The 25804-nt window shown below is 35.3% G+C and overlaps 1 protein-coding gene and 1 pseudogene across 1 annotated transcript; both read right to left on the bottom strand.

Moving 5' to 3' along the window:
* Positions 1-2305: 2305 nt before the first annotated feature.
* LOC140872872 (probable carotenoid cleavage dioxygenase 4, chloroplastic) lies at positions 2306-9374 on the bottom strand (annotated as a pseudogene).
* Positions 9375-15286: 5912 nt separating this feature from the next.
* On the bottom strand, positions 15287-17675 carry LOC140872871 (probable carotenoid cleavage dioxygenase 4, chloroplastic). Its single transcript, XM_073275787.1, has 2 exons — positions 17248-17675; positions 15287-15653 (listed from the first exon to the last, which is right to left on the bottom strand). Exons 1-2 carry the CDS (start codon positions 17673-17675, stop codon positions 15287-15289), a joined length of 795 nt encoding a protein of 264 aa, XP_073131888.1.
* Between the last annotated feature and the right edge of the window lie 8129 nt (positions 17676-25804).

Here is a 25804-nt window from a genome sequence, read left to right as displayed (position 1 = left end):
TTATAAAATGTTTTTGAAAAGTGTTCTCCAAGAAATAGTTTTTAAACAATATTTAAAAGATGTTTTTAGATGTTTTTAACATGAAACCATTGAAGGGAAAGATGAACAACATGATTTTTGAAATGCTAAAATATTTTTTATAGAATACTTGTTCAAACACATATTTATTCTTAAAACAACTTAAAAAATATTTTGTAAGCAATAAACGGTTGCACATAAAACAAATTTAGATGTTGTCACTAATTGTTGATAACATCTCAAAAAACATAAAGCGAAAATTATAAAAGCGTGAATAAAATAAAGAAGCAACCAAATAAATAGACTCATATTTAATCAAGAGTATACAATACTCTTGCAACGCCTCAGAACAAAAATTTGCCTAAAAAATAATGAAAGAATAAAAACATCTCCTAACAATTCTATATGAAATAAAATAAAGAAAAGAAAATAAGAAAATGATCCTTGATCACTAAAACCGAGATCAACACTCTTCAATCTTCAATGCTCTCAAATCTTTCAAGTCAACCAAGTAAAACAAGAACTAGGTCTTTATCAGAGCTCTAGTGATCTTCACAGTGTATGCACAATTCTCTCTATCTCGGCTCTATTTTATGCTTGTAAGCCTTCACGTCTCTTTTTTAAATAAGGCTTTCTGGTAGGCGTAGGATTCTTATGAAAAACAAAATTTGATATTTTTTTATTGAAGATTGTATCTGCAAAGATAAGATAATCAAATATTAAGATATGCTAAATGTAAGATAATATCATATCTTATCAACTAAGAAAATAGTTTTATAAAAACGTTGAGTCCATGAAACAAAAGATCTTAACAGATCCGGTCCTTGTTGTCCAAAGGACCTGGGCGAAACCATGAATCATGTCCTTATCTTCCAATCAATAATTTATCTTTCACCCCGAGCACCGCTTCTTTTGAAATAAATTTTACATCATCGATCATAGAATATATGTACCGACAAAAAAAAAACATCGAAGTAACTCATTTAAAGTAACACATTCTCATCATTCTTTTTTTCAACAAAATCTTCATTTGAACCAGATTCATTAGTTAAAATATTCAACAAACTTTTAGTTGTGCATGTTGTTCTTTCCTAAAGTATTTATTTAGTGAACCTCTTGACTTTCGGATATTTTTTCTTCTTTCTTCTTCTTTTTTTTCTTTTTTGATGTCAAGATAGTTGTTTCATTCTGATAAAATAACGCTTAGCTAATGATTACAAAAAAAATGACAATCAAGGAAAAAAAACAACAGTAAAATTTAAAAAAAAACAACAACTTAGCAATGACCAAAGAACAATAAAACCTGGATTCGATGGGAGTGGCTGGACCGTTGGATGCCTATAATATGAAGAATTCGAAATCCACTTGTTTAAGATCTAATAACATAAACTTCGTCTTTCTAAACGTTGCAAGTTTTAAGAATTTGATCAAAGTATTATTTTGAAAATTTTAATACTTATCAAAGCAATTAAAGGACAATAATTACATATATACTGTTCTCTTCAATATTCACAAATTGATATTGTTGAATGCTGAGAATAGGCCGTAAGAGATTGAAGAGTGAAGGTTTTTTTTTAACAAATTGCTACATCGAAGAAGAGTGAAGGGTTAAGGATAAAGGGTTTCTGACTCTTCGATTCTGTTTCACGCAAAGAACTTTGAGAATGATAAATATTGGAAAGATACTAAGACTTAAGATATGATACAATGGACTTATATTTGGGCTTATTTTATTTTATTTTTTTGGAATATATATATATATATATAAATTTTGGGCCTTAATTTGGGCCTTGGGCAAGGTCTCTGGTAGCCCTCCCCTAGGGCCGGCTCTGGATCTTAATTAATCCTTTTAAGTTAGAAAAGATTTTAAGGAGTAAATATTCATTCATATTTTATAAAAAATTTTAAAAGAACACTTTTATAAAAGTATTTTATAAGTGCATATTCAAAAGAAATCTTCGTGTCTTTGTAATGTTACGTGTTTACTGGGATACATCAAAAACACATAATACATCCATTTTACAATTTGTCCAACTGAGATTCTTCAACTTGCTCCGATCTTCCTGCCATTGGAATATAATCAAGAAAGAAAAATATCCAAAACATCGATACAACAATCGTAGCGAGCAAAATTCGCATTTGATCAAATCAAATATGAAATGATTCTTGCATAGATTATAATAATTAGATTTCAGCTAACAATAATTTTTACCAAGCTATCATCCAGTCATCAAATATATCAGAATTCATCTCACTATATCTACAAGGTGAAATTTTTGTTTGGAGTTTATTGACGAGGCACAATTATTCGATGGAATCCTGAAGGCACCCTCCGTGGAAGCTTAACGGCAACAATAGTTTCAAGAGATGGAGACTTGGCATCCATCACCAAAAATATCGACTCATTTGTATTTTCGTTATGAACATAAGTAATTAAGGAACCATCATCTTTCTCCGCATTAAAATTATTAGGATCCCTTGGCACGAATATCGGTTCGCCTCCGATACAACCCGGTCCATATAACCGACTAGCCACGATATTATCGTCACAATCCGTGATCGATACATCTAATTTTGCCAATCCTACTGGCATCTCCGGAGTTTCTAACATTGCTGAGTATACATACCTACACATAAGATAAGTACTGCGTCAATCTTTGTTTAATCCAAAGAAAATTAATAAAAGTATAATATAAGTAGCAAAAATTTTGAGGGGCAACTTAGAAGAAGGCGAAAAAATTATAACAAAAGGGCAGGTCAATCCGAGGTGGTCTTGGGTAATTTACGAGCGCGCATGGAGAAAAAAAAATTTAATTTTTTTTAAACTTTATTGTGATATATATATATATATATATATATATATATATATAGAAATTTTCAGCTGCCCAACCAATGATGCACAACTCGTCCTCGACAACTAAAACCTGGTACCGTGTTTTAGTTATGCGAAATATGAAAAAAAAATGAGATAAGTAGGAATTGTTGGACAGCCGAAAATTCCTATATATATATATATTTTTACGGTGAACAAGTATGGTGAATATTTACGTATGCACCACTGGTTTAATTAATTTATATATATTACGTATATACTCATGTTTTACGTACGTACCTTGTCTTCTTTCCTGCGTAAGCTGGATTAACACCTCCAAATTCAAGAGCTTTGGTGGAAAATGGATACCTCTCCAATGTCTTATTCTTCACATTTATCACAATTTTCTCCATTATGAACTGGGTCAAATCATGATTTTCCCACGCCTGCTCAGCTGATAACGCATAAGACGCCACCATCACCACCGTGTCTCCGCCGTCTTCTTCCCACGCATTCGCCACATGCAAAATGTTCAATCCCGAAGCAACAATCCAACTCATTTCACTATCGTCCTTTGCATATTTATGCATGATCTCGACTCAGGGAATTTTACTTGGGTCAATAAACACAGGCGACCTTCCTTTCATAATCTCCATCAAGTCAAACTAGATATGCAAATCAGGGAATATTGCGTAGTTTTTCGTGACAACAAAGTCGTGAGTCGTGGAAGACCTTTCCAAGGAAAAGATGGGTACATTTGCATGTTTTCTCCCGTCGGGATCGATCCTGAAAAATGTCAAGAAGGGCCGGTTGATGTCGTACGAGAAAGCAAATGTTTCTCCTGTTTTTGGATCGACTTTCGGATGAGCAGTCATTCTGAGGCTCTTGCTAGTATTATCATGATCAAAATAATGTCAGCCAATGGTGAAAATATCTCCGTTTGATGTTACTTTTATCTCATATGGAAGATCGGACTCAGCAAGAGCGAAGAGACAGCCACCGAACATAGCCACGCTCGTGTTTGCAGCTCCCAATCCATGCACCAGAGGATTGAACTCCCCAGCTAAACCTCGAGCTAGAGCTACTACACATCGCGCCACGGAGGCACCGATGCCATTGAACGAGGCGAAAACGCTAGGAAAAATAGGGTATCCCATGTCACGTTCGACCATGTATTTATACGTCTGGACATATCGACTACAAAAAGTCGCTTCTCCTTGCGAGATTTTGATCAAATGAAGCATCCTGTCGCCGTCGTAGACATGGTAAGGTCCGCTAGGGACGAACTGAGGGTTCGGGCCATTGCGGATGTATGATCCGTTCAGACAAGTCGGAAGGGAGCCCTCCACAACTTGGCATGCAGTGGGAGGAAGCTCGTCCGCGGGGGCGAAGTAACGCGACAAGACATGGGTCGGGTCTATGATAGGATAAAGTGGTAAATCGAGGAAATTGGATATCAAATCATCCAACGACTTGAAGATGATTTCGAGTGGTTTATGTTTTTTGATCAGTACTGCATGTTTTGGGATCGATGAGTTCTTGAACTTTTCAGGACTTTGAGAAATATTGGGGTGTTTTATTATAACCTCTTGGGGCTGAATTTTGATAGCAGAAGATACAGCCTGCATTGATTTTGGAAGAACGGAGATTAAAGAAGAAAGAAGGACGTCCATAATTTTGTTCTATATATAGTTTCTTATGCTGGCTGCGTTACTTATTTATAGCAAAATTTTGAAGATTTTGCAAAGTGGTCCCATGAAGGTTGATGGCCACACATTACATATCTGTCGTTTTGTACTTGTGGTTTTTTTTTTTTTGGTACTCGTGGTTTTTGGCATGAAATATGTTCAAATTTCATGTAAAATATTGATTATATAATTATTTCGCGCGTTGGAATGATCTTTATTTCTTTTTATTAATAATTTGAATTTGCACATTATTTGGGGTACGTTTCTCTCATTACAGCAATGGTACGTAATACGAGAAAGTGGCATGTCGGGAAACAATAAATTATTGCGTGTCATATAATTATTTAATTAGAAAATATCTATACTATTAATAAAAAGAAAGAGCCTAATAATAACTATCTTTAGTGATTTTTTTAAGAGTAAAAATTAATTTGGTACATGAACTATTAGTTGAATGTCAAATTGGTACACGAACTTTTGTTAATGGCTTAATTGGTACATGCACACATGATTTTGTCCAAATTATGATGAATAAAAAAGTATAATAGTCTTTTGATGATACAAATTAATTAAAACATTAATATTATTTTAGTTTCAAAACCAGCTTCATCATTTTTGTCCATAATAAAAACCGAGAACGACTTTCAATTTTTTATTTGTCATGTTCTCTTATAAAATTGTTGTGATTAAATAAAATTTCAATTTTTATGACGTGGAAACCCGCAACCGCTAACTTTTGGTGCGCACTGAGTAAACCCTCGGACTAACGCAATTCAATTTTTTATTTGTTGATTAAAAAATATGACACGTATAGCGAAGTTTAATTGGTGTTTCGATGAATTTTTATTATAAATATGATTTGAAAATTAAATTAATTTTTAATAAAACTTACGTAATATTTTTATTAAAATATATATTCAATAAATTTTTACATAGTTAAAATATTAAAGAATATTTTATCACAATCACTATTTATTTAATATTTTTTTCAAAATATTATCGAAAAATTATGTATACAAAAATCAGAATTTATCTAATCTTTCTCGTTGAAATATATAATCAATCTAATATAATAAATATTATGTACAAATAAAAATTTTAATCAAATCAATTTTTACGTATAAAATATAATATACAAATATATCTAATTAAAATAAAAATAAAATATGCATTTTTTGTAATATAAAGGGCAAATTGGACATTCTACATAAATGTCATCGAAAATTGACCAGAATCCGGTGGACATGTACCAATTAAGCCATTAACAAAAGTTCGTGTACCAATTTGACATTTAACCAAAAGTTCGTATACTAAATTAAATTTTACTCTTTGTTTAATATTCCAAATATATTTTTAATTTGTTGTGCCTTTTGTTTTTTAAATTCAAATTTAATTTAATTTTTTAATTAATTTCAATATATATATATATATTAGAGAACTTTTATATCTGTTTCATTCATACGTACTATTACCTAACGTACATAATGTGGTTTTATGTTTTTTTTTAAAGATATACTCATATTTAATTAATTTTCTCTATAAAATTTGTATTTAGGTTTTTATCTTGTATATAACTTATTTTCTTGTAACGATAAATTAGTTAAGAGCAAACATATGGCCCCAGATCAAAGATAAAATATATGTGGATGTAAATATCGGAGTAAAGTAAAGAAGTGACTATATAATATATATATGACTCGTCCTAATTTATTGCCTTGTTTGGTAGGTTGAATAAAGTCTAAATCTTAAGCCAACTCATTTTTGTCTTGATTTTAACAATTAAATAGGTAATGAACTTGATAAAAACACTATTCACGTTTTACAACATTTCAGCCCCATCTTTCTTTGGCTCGGGTCTATGCGCTACCCTTCGGGGGCATGCACTGCCCAAAAAAACGTAAAGGCAATTCAACGGACCTTATCTCTTACATATTAATTGATTCTGTAAAGAATCAATGTTAGAAAAAAACGTGAATTGTGTCGAAGCGTAGGAGTCAAGTTTCAAACTTTTTGAGTTTAAGCGCGATTACTGCAAGCCTAAGCGTAAAAAACGTTTTTAATTTAAAATATAATTTTAGTCATCTCAAACAAATCAAGTGTAATGTATTAATTCTTTGTGATATACTAATTCAATTTATTTCATCATTCATTTTATATCTGTTAGGAATCAATCCGAAATTTGGTTATCGAGAATTCACCAGGCAAACGAACACACAAGAACAACAACACAATCCCAGAACAGATAAAACCAACGCACACAGATCAAACTCACACACTCACGTGAAAGCAATAAACAACGCAAGTATTTACGTGGTTCGGCAAAGATTTGCCTACGTCAACGGGAGAGCAACACAACACTTTTATTAATCACCAACAGAAACAACCCAAGCTCAAGAACAGAGCTTATTACAGAGATGGACTCAGACAATCTATCAAGATAGATACAGACACGATTCAAGCTATTGATACTTGAATCTTCCCGTCACAATCTACGCTTAGTTTTCTCCTCCGAAATCTCTTCTTCTTCTCTCTCAATATATTCTAAAGAATTTAGATTTTCTGTTCTTCTCGTTGCGGCCAGCTTCCATCTGCTTATATAGAGAATTACACCGACTTTCATCTTGGGCTTTAGGTCAACAGTAACTTACGACCCAAATATAAAGTCAACCTGGTCCAGCCCGATAAGCCTTCATTCATCAGTCTGATCTGCCCTCGTATTTCGATCTGCATCGATCTGCCTGCAAGCGTATATCTTTCTCGGACACTTCATCTGACTTCTTAACCAAGTCACAATACTCGAGCAATCTATCTGCATGAAATCATCCAAAGACTCATTTGACCATCACTTCGATCTGATCCCAGTAATTGATCTGGCCATGAACTCATCTGATCACCGAGCTCATCTGATCTGTACTATTCGATCCGATCTCTTCTCTATATCCATTTAATCTGATAGAAGCATACTTCAACAATCTCCACCTTGATTCTTTCAGGTTGAATGCTGCTCTCCATCCTAGACCTCTTGGCTAATTTCTAATTACCGCATTAACTAAGTCCAAACATTTCTTGAACTTAGCATACGACAATGATTTAGTCATAGCATCTACAGGGTTTTCTTCTGATGCTATCTTCACAAGGATCACATCTCCTTTTTCAATTACATCTCTCACGAAATGCATCTTCACATCTATGTGTTTCGATCGTTCATGATAGACTTGGTGTTTCGTCAAGTGTATTGCACTTTGGTTGTCACAGTGTACTACAACTTGATCTTTTTTTACACTCAACTCCGCTATCATCCCTTTTAACCACAATCCTTCTTTTATGGCTTCAGTAACAGCTATGAATTCTGCCTCAGTGGTCTTAAAGAGCAACCACTGACTATAGATTTGACTTCCAGGTGATCGTTGTGCCATAAAAGGTGGACACATATCCAGTCAACGACTTTCTCGTGTCTAAGTTCCCAGCAAAATATGAATCCACATATCCAACTATCGGATCAATCCCATCTTGCTATTTTTCAAACTTCAACCCCAACCCAGTTGTGTTTATGAGATATCGGAGAATCCACTTAAGTGCTTCCCAATGATATGTTCCCGGATTAGCCATAAATCTTGACACTACACTGATTGCATATGCCAGATCAGGCCTACTACACACCATTCCATATATGAGACTCCCCACTCCACTAGCATATGGAATACCAGCCATATTCATCTTGTCTTCCTCACTTTCAGGTGATTGACTCGCAGATAGCTTCAAATGCTGTCCCAGAGGGGTCAAGACAGATTTTGCTTGATTCATGTTATACCTCAGAACAACCTTCTTCAAGTAGTTCTTCTGACTCAGATGAATCTCCTGTCTTATTCTGTTTCTCACTATATCCATGCCCAGAATTCTCTTCGCTTCACCCAGATCTTTCATCTCAAACTCTGTGTTGAGCTGTTGTTTCAAGAATGATATATCTGTCCTACTTTTACTTGCAATTAATATATCATCAACGTAAATCAGTAGGTACAAGATAACCTGTCTTTCATCCTTCTTCAGATAGACACATCTGTTATATTGGCTTCTCACAGAACCAATACCAGTCATGAACTCATCAAACCTTTTGTTCCACTGCCTCGAACTCTGCTTCAGCCCATACAATGATTTTCTCAATAAGCAGACTTTGTTCTGGGTTTCTGATGTATGAAGCCCTTTGGTTGTTCCATGTAAATGGTTTCTTCTAGGTCACCGTATAGAAACGCAGTTTTCACATCCATCTGCTTAAGCTCCAAGTTGAGCTGGTTCACCAGTGCTAACATAATCTGGATGGAACAATGTTTGACCACTGGAGAATAGACCTCATTAAAATCTATCCCTTCTACTTGACCAAAACCCTTTGCAACCAATCTTGCTTTATACTTGATCTGATTTGTACCAGGATTTCCTTCCTTCTGTTTATAGATCCACTTGCATCCCAATGTCTTCTGATGCTTCGGTCTGTCTACTAACTTCCAGGTTTGATTCTTCTCAAGTGAGTTCATCTCTTCATTCATAGCTTCAATCCACTTGTTTTTCTGTTTACTCGCCATAGCTTCATCATAAGTATTTGGCTCTGAATGCTCCACCTCCTCAGCTACTGTAAGTGCATACCAAGCCAGATCAGCTTCACCAAACCTCTTAGGAGCTCTGATCTCCCTTCTGGTTCTGTCCCTTGCAAGATTGTAAGTGCTCAAATCCTCTGTTTGATCTCTTGCTGTCACAATCTCATCTTGCATCTCTTCTGACCCTTTATCTAGCACAGAAGACTCCACCTCAATTGGTAGTTTATCATTCACACTGATCTGTTTGTCCTTTCCATCTGTATTCATTTTATACCCAAGTTTGGATTCATCAAACTTCACATCCCTGGTGTTGAAGCACTTTGGACCTCTTGATTCTAGGTTCCAAACCTTATAACCCTTCACACCATCCGGATATCCAATGAATATACATCTGACTGCCCTTGCTTCCAACTTGTCCTGTTTCAAATGAGTATATGCAAGACATCCGAATACCCTCAAGTTTGAGTAGTCTGCAGGTGTTCCACTCCACTTTTCCATTGGTGTCTTGAAACCAATCGCACTGGATGGACACCTATTGACCAAATAGCACGCAGCAGATAATGCTTCTCCCCAGAAGGACTTAGGAAGAGAAGCATTGATCAACATACATCTGACCCTTTCCAGAAGAGTTCTGTTCATTCTCTCTGCCAGGCCATTTTGTTGTGGCGTTCCTGCCACTGTTCTATGTCTGGTAATGCCTTTCTCCTTGCATAGCTTGACAAACTTATCTGATAAGTATTCCAGCCCATTATCTGTTCTCAGGTGTTTAACTCTTCGATCACTCTTGTTCTCAACTACCAGCAGCCATTCTCTAAACTTGTCATATGCTTCATCCTTAGTCTTTAAAATGAATATCCATACTCTCCTTGAGTAATCATCTATCAAAGACATGAATTATCTGCCTCCACCATGAGTTTCTGTCCGAGAAGGACCCCATAGATCTGAATGAATGTAGGCCAATGGTTGCTCAGTTGTGTGACTTCCTTGACCAAACGATACTCTTTTTGATTTCCCAAGAGCACAACTATCACACAGCTCAAGTGATTCGATCTTATCTCCACCTAACAGACCCTGTTTAGACAGCTCATGTAATCCATTCTCACTTACATGTCCAAGCCTCAGATGTCATAGCTTGGTTTTGTCTTGCTGTTCCTGAATACTTGTTGTACTTCCAATAATCGTTTCACCTTGTAGTACATACATGAGGTTTCTCTTGACAGCCTTCATAACTACCAGAGATCCTTTAGACACTGAGATACTGACTGCTTCTGATTTGAATGAATATCCCTGAGCATCAAGTGTTCCCAATAATATCAAGTTTCTCTTCAACTCGGGCACATACCTCACCTTGGTGAGTACTCTGTCGATCCCATCATGCATCCTTATTCTGATATTTCTAGAGCCCTTTATTCTGCATGATTGATTATTCCCCAACAGTACCATGCCCTGATCCGATTCCTCCAATTTTTCAAACCAAGATCTTATAGGACACATGTGAAAGGAGTATCCTGAATCCAATATCCATTCGTGGTTCTGATCACCTTTAGAAACCACCAATACTTCTGCTGAGTCATATCCATCTGTAGCTACGGCCAGAGTACCATCATCCTTGGATTTTTCATGTTGCTTTCCTTTCCTTTCCGGGCAATCTCTTCGCAGATGTCCAACCTTCTGACAGGCATAGCACTTCATATTACCCAAGTTTCTGTTCTGGTATCTTCCTTGACTCTTCGATCTGGACTTTGGCCTGTATTTCCCACTGGATGTCCTCTTATCACTTCTACCCCTCGCCGTAAGACCTTCTCCATGTGATTCAGTGTTTGTGTTTGATTTTCTCTGAAGTTCCTTGGATTGAATAGCAGACATAACTTCCTCCAAGGTTATTGTCTGTTCTCTTCCATATAGCAAAGAATCTCTGAAATTTTCATATGCTTTTGGAAGAGCAGTCAAAAGTATCAAAGCCCGATCTTCATCCTCAAGCTTTACTTCAATAGTCTCCAAGTCATCCAATATCTTGGTGAATTCTTCGATCTGGTCTTCAAGGTTCTTCTCATCCTTGATTACAAAGGAATACAATCTTTGTTTCATGTACAGACGATTAGCCAGGGATTTCGTCATGTATAAATTTTCGAGTTTAAGCCACACCGCCGCTGCAGATTCTTTTCTGGCCACCTCCCGAAGAGGTCTATCTCCCAGACAGAGAATAATTGCACTGTGTGCTTTCTCGAGCAATTCATCCTTGTTCTTTATCTCATCGGACATATCCTCCTTATTCTTAAGAGCCTCCACCAATCCTTGTTGTATCAGGATTGCACGCATCTTAATCCTCAAGAGCGAGAAATCGTTCTTGCCCGTGAACTTCTCGATATCAAACTTCATTGATCACACCATCTTTGCTTAGTTTTTCACAGACGGCGCCACTTGTTAGGAATCAATCCGAAATTTGGTTATCGAGAATTCACCAGGCAAACGAATACACAAGAATAACAACACAATCCCAGAACAGATAAAACCAATGCACACAGATCAAACTCACACACTCACGCGAAAGCAATAAACAACGCAAGTATTTATGTGGTTCGGCAAAGATTTGCCTACGTCCACGGGAGAGCAACACAACACTTTTATTAATCACCAACAGAAACAACCCAAGCTCAAGAACAGAGCTTATTACAAAGATGGACTCAGACAAACTATCAAGCTAGATACAGACACGATTCAAGCTATTGATACTTGAATCTTCCCGTCACAATCTACGCTTAGTTTTCTCCTCCGAAATCTCTTCTTCTTCTTCTCTCTCAATATATTCTGAAGAATTTAGATTTTATGTTCTTCTCGTTACGGTCAGCTTCCATCTGCTTATATAGAAAATTACACCGACTTTCATCTTGAGCTTTAGGTCAACAGTAACTTACGACCCAAATATAAAGTCAACCTGGTCCAGCCCGATAAGCCTTCATTCATCAATCTGATCTGCCCTCGTATTTCGATCTGCCTGCAAGCGTATAGCTTTTTCGGACACTTCATCTGACTTCTTAACCAAGTCACAATACTCGAGCAATCTATCTGCATGAACTCATCCGAAGACTCGTCTGACCATCACTTCGATCTGACCCCAGTAATTGATCTGGCCATGAACTCATCTGATCACCGAGCTCATCTGATCTGTACTATTCGATCCGATCTCTTCTCTATACCCATTCAATCTGATAGAAGCATACTTCAACAATATCTTATGTCATCGAACATAAACTAAATTAATTGATCTAATTTAAAACATTAGCTGGAAAATCCCTCAATATGTTTTGCATTCACATTATCGCTACACTTGGCCATACAATATTATATATTTCTAACATTGCTAACAATCATTCACTAGTAAAAACGCTAATTTATAATATATTTTTGTTTTATTAATCAATTTTGGTTTTTAGAAAAATCACATTTATGCGTATTTAATGACACTTGACATGATCAACCTATGTTTGATCGTTTTTTTTATCGCTTTTGGCCGAAGCGAAGCGTTTTAGAAAAGATTCAAGCTTAAATGAGATTAAGCGATGCTTAATCAAGCTTTTTAAAATATTGATAAGAATAATCGGGTTCGTTGATGATGACAGACAAGTTAGTACCATCTTGTCAGCATATATAAACGACCTCTTTCTTTGATTGCGTAAGTCTTTGAACAGTTTCATTCGAAAAAAAAATTAAATAAAATAAAAAATTTACTTTAAATAATAATAATTAAAAAAAAAACCAAAAAGAACAGCTGGCTTGAGATTCTTGTTAGGCTTTGACGCTTTGATTTCACCATTTCGGCAAATTTCATATGGGGTTAATCCCGCTACTGCTCCGACTTCGTGGGATGAAAATCTTGAAGAAAATCCACATGGATGTCCAAAGTTCCTCCCAAAATTTGATCTTGATTACAAGATTTGCAAAATGGTAAGTTAAATCCTATTTGTACATGCATTGCTTCAATAATAAACATTTAAAAATGAATACTTATCAATATGTGTGGAGTAAGCGAACCCAAAACGAAAGTCATGATTAATGCTTAAGCTTGGAATCTGGAGAGCTAAAGATTGACAACGAGTAATTCGAGGACTTGGAGCCCTGTTCTGGATCCAATAACCAAACATTTAAGGTTGTGCTAACATTACATGTTGCACCATTTCTTTAATAACATGAAAATTTTTGATCGATATCTTTCGGTACGCACTGGATAAAATTTCAGACTAACGCAATAACTTACAAATTAGTCTAGTCAAATAAATAGTACTAAGCAAATCTTGTAGACAACTGGTTCAAGAAGGTGTTGACAAAGGGGAATCGAACTCCAACCAATGGCAAATCACTCACCTGCTCGATGAACTTGGACACCCCTTGAGAGTTACTCCAATTATTTTTTGTCACTTAGATTTGGTGGAGAGAGAAATTGAATGTTGATGAAGTTGAGAAAAAAAACACGTGTCAAAAAATTATTTTTGTAAAATAAAATATTCTACCAATTCGTAGCATAAGATTTTCTCTCGTACATGGCGTGGAGGAGTCCTGTTCAACACGAATATGAACTAAACTGATGTTAAAGCTCCCGGAAATGTTTTAAAAGTGTTGTTAGTGAGTTTTTAAAGGGAGGGAAAAGAAAATAAATGAGTGGAAAAATCAAAGCTTCAAATTCAAGATATTTTTCTCCAAAAAATGAGAGGAAATGAAAAAGAAATACACTCAAAAAAAAATTTCCAAATAAATTTAAATTATTCTTTCCTTTTTTATAACCAACTTCCAAACAAAAAAAATCATCATTTCTTTTCTGTTTCTTTCTCCTTCCTTCTTTTCCCATATTTTCCTAGAGCTTACATAATCCTAGGTTTTGGATTCCTTGGGCGACGGCAAAGGGTGGGACTCTTCAATTCCCACTAGTCGAGGTTGGTAGAAATTTACTAGTTGATGATAGTAGAAATTAAAAAAATTAAAAGAGTAGACAGAGTAGTGTCGATTATTTCGGTCTTATTTAATTGGCTGCCTTTTGGATGGATATATATTCGCCCCCTTGTTCAAACTTATAAAAGTTATACTAAAATCCTTGAGTAAAATCAAACTGAAAACAACTAAAAGTTATACTAAAATCCTTGAGTAAAATCAAACTGAAAACGACCGTGAAAAATAATATTTTCAATATCGAAAATAGCATTTTATGTGAGTAAGAATTTTTTGACTCAAATCCACATAATTCGAAACACAAATAAGATTGGGATTTTCTTTAGAAGAGTTACATGCAAAAATAGGTGCAACTCGCCCAAGGAAAAATGAGTGTCTTAGTTGGTGGAGTAAGTGAGCACTTGACCAAATATCAAGAGTTCGATTCTCCTACAAAGTAAAGAATAGAGTAATGTTATCTTGAAATTATAAAATTATCTTTAAGCGAAAAGATCTTTTCGTGAATTTATTTGAAATAATTTTATAAATTTTTTTAAAAAAAAAGTATAACCACGATGCATGGAATATTTCATAATCTTACACAAAAATCAAAATCTTAGCGAACTCACGTATTTAATTTGGTCCAATGCATGTGTTTGTAGCATCGATCTACTACTGCATTACAGATTAATTAATTTATAGTCCACCTAGTTGAAATTAGTGAAAATTGAGTTTTGGACGAAAGTATGATAGATACATATACAAAGATTAAATATCGCATATATATAAATCATTTCGAATAAAAAATAAGTTAAAGTTGTGTTTGGAATCTGGATAGTGAGATTAATTAGATTCGTACAAACCAAAAATGATTTATTTCATAAATTCATGGCGCCTACTCGTAACATATATAAATCATTTCGAAGACAAAAATAAGTTAAAGTTGTGTTTGGATGGTGAGATTAGATTCGTGGGGTAGAGGATTTTGGAACTAAAGAGTTTGAAATAAATGGATTTCATGGAAGACAGAAATAAAATATTTCATTTTAATTGAGTAAAATAGATATAGTTTGTATATTCATATATTTTTTTTGAGAGGATTGTATATTCATATTTGAAATCAAATGCACTGTCCTTCACTCCTTCTGTCCAAATGTAACATATATCATATGAGATACCTATAATTAGACAGTGCTAATCATATCATAATCAACAAAAATCACAACGTTTCGTAACATTAATCAACATTAGCTAGCTAGCTAGGTGATAATATTTAATTTATTGAGTATATTGTCAGGCACAAATATTTCATGGAATCCTGAAGGCACCCTCAGTGGAAGCTTAACGGCAGCAATAGTTTCAAAAGATGGGGACTTGGCATCCATCACAAAAAATATCGACTCATTTGTATTCTCATTATGAACATAAGTAATTAAGTAACCATCGTCTTCCTCCGCATCAAGATTATTAGGATCCTTTGGCACGAATATCGGTTCGCCTCTGATACAAGCCGATCCATATAACTGACTAGCCAAGATATAATCGTCACAATCTATGATCGATGCATCTAATTTCACCAACCTTACAGACAACTCTGGAGTATCTAGCATTGCTGAGTATATGTACCTAAGAGTAACATAAGTGCATCACTCTAATTTTTTCAATCCATATACAGAGACTTCATATTTCTTTTAAGTTGATACTGATCTTATTAAAATAAATATATAAAAAATAGTTTTTTTAAAATATATTATTCAATAAAATATAATTGATACAACTTCAGATTTAGGGAGTGATATCTTGAGAGATATGTGGATATATGGATATTGTCTTTTCTAATTTCTACTCATCCTCCACTAATACCATGGGTTGGAAGAAATTTTTCATCAAGCCCACATGTAATGTCATATCGGGTCATGAGATGACATTAGATTAACAAAAAAATAAAAGAAACATGGGATAATAAAATTTTGTGGATCATCTCATTTTCATTCAATGTACCAAATAGTATCTAATAGTATGCACATTTGTTTTTTCAAACTCTATAAAAATATATACACATGTGACTTTCCTGCAACACATGTTAATTATTTGCAAATTATCACTTTCAAAATTTTATATAAAAAACTTTTAAGTTTAAATTCAACAATTTTCATAGGTTTTTTTGGGGCTCCTTCTATTAAAAAAAATTAATGTGCACTTTACTGATCATAAGTTTTCAGTCAAACGTGATTACTCTTTTTTATGATTACAAGAGTATATATATATATATATATATATATATATATATATATATATATAGTTATAGATAATTGATTGGGATCTAACTACATATTAAAAGTTAGATCTTGCTTCAAAAAAAAAAAAAAAAAGTTAGCTCAAGTTATGAGGAGAATTGTCCAAATTTGTATCTACTATTAACCAAAATTTAATCCAGTTGACAGGAACATAACACACATCCTTCATGTCAAAGAATAAATATTTGGTTGTGAAATTTACAAAACATTAATGTTGACCTATAAAAAAACAGTCCAATACATAATAATAAATTTGGCTTGATGCACAAACATCTTTAAGTTTCCCCAAATTTTAATTTTTTTTAATTAATTCAAAAAAATTAATATTTTTCTAACTACATATAGATATGATCATAACAACATAATATAACTCACCGAAAATTTCGATAGATCAAAATTAATGTCATCGCAAATATTTTATGCATAGATTTCATTTAATTTATTGAGATATATTATATATACAAAGAATATTACACACACGGTTACACGTTGTCTTTGAAATTATAAAATTATGTCAAATAAACTAATAGAAAGATCTCTTAATTAATTGAAATAATTTTATAATTTTAAAGGTATTGTATAACCTATTTATGACATTCATGTGCACGTACATAAATTTTTTTTCTTATTTATTAGATCTTAAGTTTATAAATCTTTACTCTAGCTAGTTATATCAAATGAATGATCTTCTGAACAATGATATATATTTTATGGCAAAAAAAAAAATCAATTATATAAAATACTCTCTAGAAGATTTTCTGCAATACTTATCATAATTCAACTTAATATTAAACTGTTTTTATTATTAAAAATTAATTCTTAAATATATCTGCGACAAAAAAATAATATTAATTAATTTCTATGTTTTAGTTTATTGCTCATGTTAATTTTCCGATCGATCTGCATATAGTACTGTTACGTACCTTGTCTTCTTTTTTGCGTAAGCTGGATTAACACCTCCGAATTCAAGAACTTTGGTGGACAATGGATACCTCTCCAATGTCTTATCCTTCACATTTATCACAATTTTCTCCATTCTGAACTGCGTCAAATCATGATTTTCCCACGCCTGCTCAGCTGATAACGCATAAGACGCCACCATCACCACCGTGTCGTCTCCGCCGTCTTCTTCCCACGCATTCGCCACATGAAAAATGTTCAATCCCGGAGGAACAATCCAACTCATTTCATTATCATCATTTGCATATTTATGCATGATCCCGACTCGAGGAACTTTACGGGAATAAATAATCACCGGCGATCTTCCTCTCATAATCTCCATCAAGTCAAAATGGATCTGCAAATCAGTGAATATGGCGTATTTTTCCGTGACAGCGAAGTCGTGAGTCATGGAAGATTTTTCCAGGGATAGTATGTGTGGAAACCTCGGGTTGCTAATCTCGTTTTAGGGCAGCTAATGATTAATTAAATAATTAATCAAACAATTAAATAATAATAAATCAAGAGCAGAAATTTTTTTTTTTTTAAAATCTCCGAGCCTCGCTCGATCGGGCAAAATCAGCCGATCGAGGGAGCAACAAAACAAACTTCTCGGGTCTGCACAAAAATTGGTCTCGCTCGATCGGTCAAAACCTACCGATCGAGCGAGCCCAAAATGCTCAACTTTCTGTCTTAAAATTTAAGGGCCTCGCTCGATCGGTAACATTTACCCGATCGAGCGGGAGCCATTTCCAGAAAATAACAACAATACTATCTTGCTGTCAAACCGTGCACATCAGTCCAAATGCCTTCATGATCAACTCATATCATGATTTATAAATTCTAAAACATGCATATCAACATGTATAAAGTTTCAAGTATCAAATCATGCATTCAATACATCAATCGAATAGCGTAAAGACATGAAACGATAAGCTACACTAAGTCTCAAAAGTGAGCTTCTAAATCATAAGTTTCATGTTAGCTTCAATGTTATCTAACTACCATTATTCAGTTTAAAACCCGAGTCCACACTTGCTACATCTCTCTCCCGAGCTATCAATGTCGTCTCAACAAAGCTCCTGCCCCTCCTGTTGCAATGCACACATACAAAACAAAGCAACAGCCGGATAAACTCCGGTGAGAAATCATTCTCAGTATAATCGACATATAAATGCGTTAAATAAATTCATATCAACTCTAAACATATCAACTCAAGAATAGAGTAAAGATAATGCATATATCGACTCAAACTTCAAATCAAAACTCAATTTAAATAGCGTGCTAACTCAAGAATTGATTCTTATCACTTCGTTGTCATCAAGATTCGTATCCGATCTTGACATGGATATCCATCTATCGTAGTCATTCCGGGCTAGAAAATAAGGTTAACCGCAACCTTGGCATAGAATCAATTCAATATACAATCATATCAAAAGCAATAAAGATCCACTACCTGTGATGGATCGACAATAACATAAGTTCTACCTCAAGAAAAAATACTTAAAAAAGTATGTGGTTTGTTCGGGATAACTCAAGAATAGTCGTTCTTGAGTTTCACAGTCCCTGACTCGCGATGTCGTCATTATAACTTTCATTCTCGAGTTGACGATGTTCCACATTTGAATAGGAAGTACAACAACTCCTACAAGAATCTGATCATTCAAACATCAATCATCTTCACTCACATTCGCTTCCATCTTGATCACTTCTTCTTCGGTTTCAAGTTGAGGTTCTTGAGTCAATAGTCTCCTATTAAACTCTGAAACATATCATCAAAACATGTATATCAAACCTCATTCTATTCAATCATTTTAGAATTGAATCAAAATCATCAATATAGATTCAATCAACATCATTTCAAACTTCAACTCCTTATTCAATACAACTTGGAGTCGTGAATCGTTAGCCTTCGAAACTCAAGTGAAATCGAGAAATACAAATGCCATAACATTCATAACATCTAAACAACTATCTCAACTCAGTTATAGGCTATCAAAACGAAGTCAAAACATCAACCGGTGTTGTAGAGATTGAAAATCAGGAACCGACTCGGTATCGAATTCATTTCTAATCAACTCAATCATTCGCATCACTTATATCAGCTGAATTCATCATTCAATTCATCATATCAGCAGCTATAATCACATTTTAACAAGTCAAAAACATTCTGAAACCATGACAAGTTCGTTTCTTAATTCATTTCCAATCCGACTGCGATATCGAACGGCATACGAACTCAAAGACACAACATAGTTTCATAATCTGATCTCTGACATATTTCGTTCTTCAAAACATGCTGAGATAACAAAATATTTACATCAAATCGAAGCCCTTGTCGCAAGGATTCCAGAACATCTTTTGGAATTGAAATTGGACGAGCGGAACAAAAGTTATCGGCGTTTGAAAATTGAAAACGAAAAAAGAATAAGAGGGTTCGGCTTCCTCTGTTCTTCACTTTCTGAATGTCATTTGAAATTACACGTTGCAAGCTGATTCATATAATTAAATCAGATAAATTCAGATAAAATTGCAATTTAGTCCCTCAAGTCTTCAATAATTGCAATTGGGTCCTCGGCCTTCGTTTTAATTCAATTTTAATCCAAAATAATTTAAGAATATTAGAATTAAAATCGAAACTCTAAATATTCCAAAATTATATATACTCGAATTAAAATTAAATAAATTCGGATTAAATCAATAATCCCGACCTTTTGCACTTTAGCCCTCGAATCTTCGATATTTTCAAATCAACCCCTGGTCGGGTTTCATCTTCAAAATTAATCTTCGTTAATTCCCAAAACATGGAATTTAATCTTAAATTTCATAAATATTCAAATCAAATATTTATTCTTTTAATTTAAGAATTCTCGAAATTTAATTCTCAAAATCCGTAAATTCTCAAATTAAATATTTTCGGCTCGAAAATTAAATCTATCATTTTCATAAATTCTCAAATCAATATTAGCCCATAATATGAAATTTAATTCTCAAATCTCATAATTAATAATTTAATATTTTCGGGCCTTACAGTATGGGTACATTTGCCTGTTTTCTCCCGTCGGGATCGATCCTGAAAAATGTCAAGAAGGGCTTCTTGATGTCGTACAAGAAAGCAAATGCTTCTCCTGTTTTTGGATCGACTTTTGGATGAGCAGTCATTCTGAGGCGCTTGCTAGTATTGTGATCAAAACAATGGCGGTCGATGGTGACAATATCTCCGTTTGATGTTACTTTTATCTCATAAGGAAGATCGGACTCCGCAAGAGCGAAGAGACTGCCACCAAACATACCCACGTTCGTGTTCGCAGCTCCCAATCCATGCTCCAGAGGATTGAAATCCCCCGCTAGACCTCAAGCTAGAGCTACTACACATCGCGCCACGGCGGGGCCGACGCCGTTGAACGAGGCAAAAATGCTAGGAAAAATAGGGTATCCCATGTCACGTTCGACCATATATTTATACGTCTGGACATATCAACTACAATAAGTCGCTTCTCCTTGCGACATTTTGATCAAAGGAAGCATCCCGTCCCCATCGTAGACGTGGTAAGGTCCGTTAGGGACGAACTGAGGGTTCGGGCCGTTGCGTGTTGGGAAAGATAGCCAAAATTTAATTGACTTTTATGTAGCGGAAGCGTTTGATTCTTTTCCCCTTCAGTGATACTATCGGATCAAAGTGTTTCCATGATATCAAATATCAATCAAGATAATATGCACGAATAAGAACGACACAAGGATTTTTACGTGAAAAACCCAAATTAGGGAAAAACCACGGGACCGAAGTCCACCAAAAAAATCTCTACTATATCAATAATGGGTACAACACATTCCTACAATAATAGGAGATAACGTCAACGCTCCCTAGAACAACTTAGGGAATACCAAGAACTTCAAGAACAACGATTCTTGGATGACACACTCGATCTCACTTTACAAGTAGAACTCACACAAATCTAATCACGTAGAAAATTCTTTCTGATGTGGAAGATCGGACATCGCCGCAACCACAAAGCATACTAAAATTTATCTAAATGACTAGGCTACAAAAAACACTCTATATTGCTTGTGTTTTTGGGATTTCTTAGGATGATTTTGGAGCAAAGGTTTGTGATCTATTTATAGAAAAAAGTTGGGGGGTTGTTGAAGTGTGAAACTATGGTGTGAATGGCATCAAGTTTGGTAGCCTCCATGGTTGATTTGAATTGTTGAATCCAACAAAGGTGTTTGAATTCCAACAATTCTCCCCCTCAAACTCATTTTTTGGATTCAATCAGACCCGCTGCACTTCTACAGCTTTCCAGCTTTTCTTTTGGCAATGACTTTGTGAACATATCGGAACCATTTTCATCAGTATGTATCTTCTTAAGATGTAACAACTTGTCGTTTAACGCATCTCGGATCCAATGATACCTCACATCAATATGCTTCGATCTTAAGTGTAAACTGGAGTTTTTACTCAGATGGATTACGCTCTGACTATCACAGTAGAGCGTAAACTTGTCTTGCCTTAGGCCTAACTCTTGTAGAAACTTCTTCAACCATAGAAGTTCTTTGCATGTTTCGGTCGTGGCTATGTACTCGGCTTCTGTTGTGGATAATGCCACACACTTTTGAAGTTTTGATTGCCATGAGACTGCTCCCCCTGCAAATGTCATCAAGTATCCGGATGTGGACTTTCTAGAATCAACATCACCAGCCATATCTACATCAGTGTATCCTTCTAACATAGGTAGGTTAGTACCAAATCTCAAACAAAATCTAGAAGTACCTCTCAGATATCAGAATATCCATTTTACTGCTGACCAATTATCTTTGCCCGAATTTGAGAGAAATCGACTTACCACGCCAACTGCGTGAGCGAGGTCAGATTTTGTACACACCATTGCATACATCAGACTGCCGACTGCTAAAGCATAAGGAACACTTTCCATTTCTTTTTTTTCTTCATCACTTGTGGGACATTGAACTGAACTTAGTTTGAAATGCCCTGCAAGTGGAGTGCCAACGGTCTTTGCCTTATCCATTTTGAATCTTTCAAGAACTTTCTCAATGTATTGTTCTTGAGATAACCACAGCTTTTTATTTGTCCTGTCCCTAGAGATCTTCATTCCAAGAATATGTTTCGCTGGTCTTAAGTCTTTCGTTGCAAAAGACTTGTCAAGCTCCCCTTAAGCTTGTCTATCTTGGTTGAATCGTGACCAATGATCAATATATCATCAACATACAACAATAGTATGATGATATCATTGTCATCATATTTCTTAAAAAATACGCAGTGATCAGAACTGGTTCTCCTGTACCCGTGACTCATCATGAATGAATCAAACTTTTTGTACCACTGCCTTGGGGCTTGCTTCAATCCATACAAGTTTTTGTTCAACCGAAATACCATGTTTTCTTTGCCTTTGACTCTAAATCCTTCTGGCTGATCTATATATATTTCTTCATCTAGATCACCATGAAGAAATGCGGTCTTGACATCAAGTTGTTCTATCTCCAAATCCAGACTAGCAGCAAGTCCAAGAACAACTCTGATAGAAGGCATCTTCACCACTGGTGAGAAAATTTTATCAAAATCAACACCTTTCTTTTGATTGAAACCTTTTACGACCAGCCTTTCTTTGTACCTCAGTCGTGATCCATTTTCTTCAGTTTTCATCCTATAAACCCATTTATTTTTAAGTGATCTCTTACCTTTTGGTAGATTTACCAATCCATAGGTATGATTGTCATGAAGCGATTGCATCTCATCTTTCATCGCTTCGATCCACTTATCTTTTTGGGCACTTGATACAGCTTCTTTAAAACTTTCTGGTTCTCCGCCATCAGTGAGCATCACATATTCATGTGGACAGTATCTTGTAAAAGGTATTCTTTGTCTGGTTGACCTTCTAATCACTGCCTCGGAAGCTGAATCTGAGGAGTTGTCTTGAGCATCATCTGGTTCAACTAACTCTTCATGATCACTCTGCACATCTCCCCCATTATCACGAACTATGGGTGAACGAACTGGATCTAGATTGACTGGGATTTCTGAATTGGATTGTTGTGATTATTTATTGTGTTCAACATCACAACCAATCTCATTTTCGAGAAATACAACATCTCGGCTTCTAAAAATCTTTTGTTTTACTGGATCCCATAGTCGATATCCGAACTCTTCATGGACATAACCCAAAAATATGCACTTTTTGGATTTATCATCAAGCTTGAATCTTTCATATTTTGGAATATGAACAAAGGCTCTGCATCCAAACACTCTTAAGTGTTTGTAGGAGACATCTTTCCCAAACCAAACTCTGTCAAGAACATCACCATCTAACGGAGCTGATGGAGAAAGGTTGATCAAATCAATTGCAGTTCTCATAGCTTCACCCCAAAAGGAATTGGGAAATTTGGACTGAGATAACATGCACTTTTCCTCTCACAAATTGTTCTGTTCATTCTTTCAGCCACACCATTGTGCTGAGGTGTTTTTGGAACACTTTTCTCAAGCCTGATTCTATGAGTTGAGCAATATTGCTCAAATGAATCCCTGTATTCGCAACCATTGTCTGCGCGAACACATTTCAACCTCATTCCAGTTTCTCTTTCAACTTTTGCATGAAAATTCTTAAAGATCTCAAGAACATGATCTTTAGATTTTAACGCAAAGCACCAGACCTTTCGGGAGAAATCATCGATAAAGGTCACGAAATATAGAGCACCTCCGAGAGTTCTGTCTTTCATATAGCACAAGTGTGCACTAAATCCAAGCGTTGAGTTTTTCTAGATGGAGAAAAACTTTGAAATGCAACTCTGTGTTGTTTTCCAGCTAAACAATAAACACAGGTTTCCAAGTGCATACCAGATACTTCAGGTAGGAGTTTCTTTCTAGCCAAAATTTCCATTCCTTTTTGACTTATATGTCCAAGTCTCTTGTGCCATAATTCAATGGAGAAATTTTTCGTAGATGCGTTTACCTCTCCATTGGATACCTTAGCCTGCATCAGATAAAGAGAGTTCTGCTTCACACCTCTAGCAATAATGAGAGAACCTTTGGTGAGTTTCCATTTTCCTTCTCCAAAGTGACTGGCATAGCCTTCATCATCAAGCTTTCCAGCAGAAACGTAAGTCGAATATCTGGAACATGGCGAACTTCTTTGAGAGTGAGACGAGATCATGTATCTGTCTCCAAGACAATGCTCCCCATACCAATGACTTCTGTCATACCTTGATTGGCCATTCTAACTTTTCCAAAGTTTCCACTTGAGCAGGACGCAAACATATCTCTGTGTGGAGTGATATGATATGAAGCTCCAGAATCAATAATCCAATCAGTTTGTTGGTATGATGTGTTGAAACATGCTTCATCGCCAAGAATTATAATATCTCCATCAGATGTAACTGCCGATGTGTCTTTCTCTTTTGCATTCCTTTGATCTCTCTTCTTTTTCCTGAATTCTCTTTCGTAATGGTTTGGACCTCCACAATAATGACACTTGAATTCTTTTTTGGTCTTAGACTTCCCCCTGGATTTGTCTCTTCCTTTTTGAGGACCTCTGGTGTAATTTTGTCCTCGATTATCAGCCGTTTCTGTTACCAATGCCTTGGTTTCAGAGTTATATTCTTGCTCTTTTCTTCTTTACTCTTCAGTGAGAAGGCAATCTTTGACTGTTTGTAATGTAATATTTCCATCAAGAGCAGAATTACTGAGCGATACCACAAGAGTATCCCAACTGTCTGGCAAAGAGCTCAGTATTAACAAGGCTGTAACTTCATCATCTAGGGCAATCTTCATGGTGGTAGATTTGTTGATTAAACCCTGATAAGTATTTAGATGCTCCGTCATATTTGCACCTTTTTTTATGTAAGTCGTGTGATACTTCTGATAATTGAGGCTTTGTTCAAGGCATTCTTTCTCTCAAACATAACTTCAATTTTTCTCCACAAAGCATCGACTTTATCTTCGTTTGCAAAGTGATGGAAGATACTATGTTCGATAAAACGTCTTATGTAACCGAAATTTTTTCGATGTAGTATAATCCATTCTTCATTTGATTGATTTTTTGGCTTGGCTTCATCACCACTCAAGGGCAAGTACAAATTTTTGCAATATAGCAGATCCATCATGCTTGCCTTCCATATGGAATAGTTTGACCCGTTCAATTTGAACATCCCTCCAAGGGGCTCCTCCATTGGACGTGGCTCTGATACCACTTGTTGGGAAAGATAGCCAAATTTAATTGACTTTTATGTAGCAGAAGCTTTTGATTCTTTTCCCCTTCAGTGATACTATCGGATCAAAGGGTTTCCATGATATCAATATCAATCAAGATAATATGCACGAATAAGAACGACACAAGGATTTTACGTGGAAAACCCAAATTAGGAAAAAACCACGGGACCAAAGTCCACCAAGAAAATCTCCACTATATCAATAATGGATACAACACATTCCTACAATAATAGAAGATAACAACAACGCTCCCTAGAACAACTTAGGGGATACCAAGAACTTCAAGAACAACGATTCTTGGATGACACACTCGATCTCAC

The sequence above is a fragment of the Henckelia pumila genome, unplaced genomic scaffold (genome assembly GCF_033568475.1).
Source record: "Henckelia pumila isolate YLH828 unplaced genomic scaffold, ASM3356847v2 CTG_477:::fragment_3, whole genome shotgun sequence".
Taxonomy (NCBI): domain Eukaryota; kingdom Viridiplantae; phylum Streptophyta; class Magnoliopsida; order Lamiales; family Gesneriaceae; genus Henckelia; species Henckelia pumila.
Note: the sequence above shows the minus strand (reverse complement) of the source record. Positions and strands in the feature narration are given on the sequence as shown.